The sequence below is a fragment of the Lentinus tigrinus genome, assembly GCF_003813185.1.
Source record: "Lentinus tigrinus ALCF2SS1-7 unplaced genomic scaffold L226scaffold_19, whole genome shotgun sequence".
NCBI lineage: Eukaryota > Fungi > Basidiomycota > Agaricomycetes > Polyporales > Polyporaceae > Lentinus > Lentinus tigrinus.
The window spans coordinates 442,477-444,754 of record NW_027137928.1 but is presented as its reverse complement, the minus strand read 5'-3'; the positions used below and the strand labels follow the sequence as shown (position 1 = coordinate 444,754).

General features: G+C 56.1%; 1 protein-coding gene across 1 annotated transcript in view; it reads left to right on the top strand.

Annotated features, from left to right (window-relative positions):
- Window positions 1–1,987, top strand: part of L226DRAFT_489470 (uncharacterized protein) — a 2,784-nt gene extending 797 nt beyond the window's left edge. The window contains exons 2-5 of the mRNA XM_067677278.1: window positions 72–447; window positions 506–669; window positions 728–1,241; window positions 1,296–1,987. Of these exons, the coding sequence (XP_067533764.1) occupies window positions 72–447; window positions 506–669; window positions 728–1,241; window positions 1,296–1,732 (1,491 nt within the window). The 3' untranslated portion in view covers window positions 1,733–1,987. The remainder of the gene's footprint in view (window positions 1–71; window positions 448–505; window positions 670–727; window positions 1,242–1,295) is intronic.
- Window positions 1,988–2,278: the final 291 nt, after the last annotated feature.

Below are 2,278 nucleotides of genomic sequence, written 5' to 3'. Positions count from 1 at the left end.
CTGCTGCACCTGCTTCGCCTCCGTCACAGCCGCCGGTCGCGCCGACTCCGCGATCATTCCTCATCGGCAAGGCCTACTTCTCCTCGCACTCGCTCGTTGGCCGCTGCACCAGGGGCTACATCGCGTATGACATCGACGAAGAACGTCTCTGCTTCCTCAAGGACTATTGGAGGCCTTATGTCCCGAATCGCACGCGCCAGGAACACCTAGTCTACGAGCGGATGGCTCGCTGCCGGGTGGAAGGCATCCCTACTCTGATCTGCGGCGGGGATGTCGGTGGTACGCGGGCTCAGACGTCGCAGATTCAAGATATTCTGTGTCATCCCGATGGTGCTCTTTCGGTACCTCTCTTTCACTATCGAATTGCGACTGTCGAGATCGGATTACCGCTGGAGAGCTTCACGAACTTCAAGCAGCTCGCGCTCGTCTTCGCAGACGCTGTCTTGAGTGAGTCAACTCGTGATTATGCATGATTGACTATATGCTAATGTTGTTGCAACGATAGCTCATTACGAGGCATGGGACAAAGCCAAAGTCTTACATCACGACATCAGCATCGGGAACATCCTGATTGACCCTCGCACGCTCACCCGGGCCCTCCTCATCGATTGGGACCTCTGTCGGCTCGAGTGTGAGCTCGAGTCTGGCCCCACGGAGCCTGATCGCACTGTACGTTATTTTCCCCTATTCGCCGTTTTCACAATACTAACCAATGCCCTTGTTCTAGGGCACTTTCCAATTCCGGTCTGCTTTGGCCGCGTGTTTCCCCAAGAAGCCATACCGTCTATCTGACGATCTGGAGTCGTTCATTCATGCATTCCACTTCCTCGTCCTCAAATACCACCCTATCGAGGGAAACGAACTGCGTCAACTAGTCGAGGGCACGTATGAGAGTTACTCGGTCGTGCAGGGCATCAAGGTCGGCGGACGGTCGAAGCTGGAACATTTCTGCAGTCCGCGCCCTCCTTTCAAAGTCCGTGCCAACGCAGCACTCCAGAGCATTCTCCAAACGCTTCATGATGGCTGCCACGACTCCTATCGGCGCCTTGACCTTGACCGGATGCAAATGTTGTATGGTCTCCGAAAGCCTGGCTCAGGCGTCAAAGCGCCTGGTTCGGACGAGGAGCCACTTCCGCAGCAGGAGCCGGTTGCCACCGTCGACTCCGATTCCATACCCCCACGAAGCATACCAAGCCATTGGATCGTGAGCGATAGCGACAATACCACCACGTCAACCACAGGCGAGACTTTGCCATCACCCCGATCCACCCCTTCTGACGCTGACGCACCCACAGTGGCAGCATCGGACGCTGTAGCGGACCCCTGCAAGCTGTCAGGCTTCTTGTCGGAGCACATTCATCTTTACAAAGCGCTGGCTTCCGCGAAGTCGATGGGGAACTTGCTGCCCGGCAAGCAGAAGGACCAGTTTGAGGACCGGGCACCAGAGGATCCGATCCCCGTGACCTACCGTCCTAGCAACCACAACATCGGCAGCCTGTCGATGCCATCCACGGGGAACGACATGTATCCGGTCCTTGGCCACAGACGCTTGGGCACGCCTTCAAGTCTCCGTTCCTCCTCTAGCTTCGCTCAGTCCTCCGACATCGTTGGACCCATGCCCGGGGACAAACGGCCGTTGGATGACGGCGACGCTATCAACAGCTTCCCAGGTTCGGAGGATGTCAATCCTCCGCCGGACGAGCCTCCACGCGCTGAGAAGCGCAAGCGGTAGACGGGCGGAATCCTCACGTCGCCGTCAGTCTTCAATTGCGGTGACGGCTGTCTCACGAGTCGCGGCGGACTTGTGCCAGGTTTGCGTGTGGTGATGTCCTGCGTTGCTGGAGAGGGCGCGCTGGTCAAGCTGTATCCGAGTATCCGAGTATCCGACGCTTCTGGTATCCATTTCTATTGATGTATCTCTTCCTACTGTGCAATTCCATATCCTGAGTCGTTTCACATCAAACCTGTGTAGCGCAGCTCTGGGGAGAAGCGGTGTTTCTAAGTAGTTCGCAGGGACCAGCTGCATCCCGATTACGCAGTCGGACTTTCGCTTACCGATCGTGTACCAACCCGTTTACGGTATAAGACCACCATCAGCCTGAAGCATGCAACCCAACTCCACACTGACTACGCCAATACGACAGCGAGAGTAGTAGACGTGTATTGCTATACCTCAAATTACCCAACGACCAGAAGAAGGATGCCTAGCTCTATGAAATGAGGCGTAAAACATCGTGAGCATCGTCGACCGACAAGACATCAAGCACGAAAGAGATGG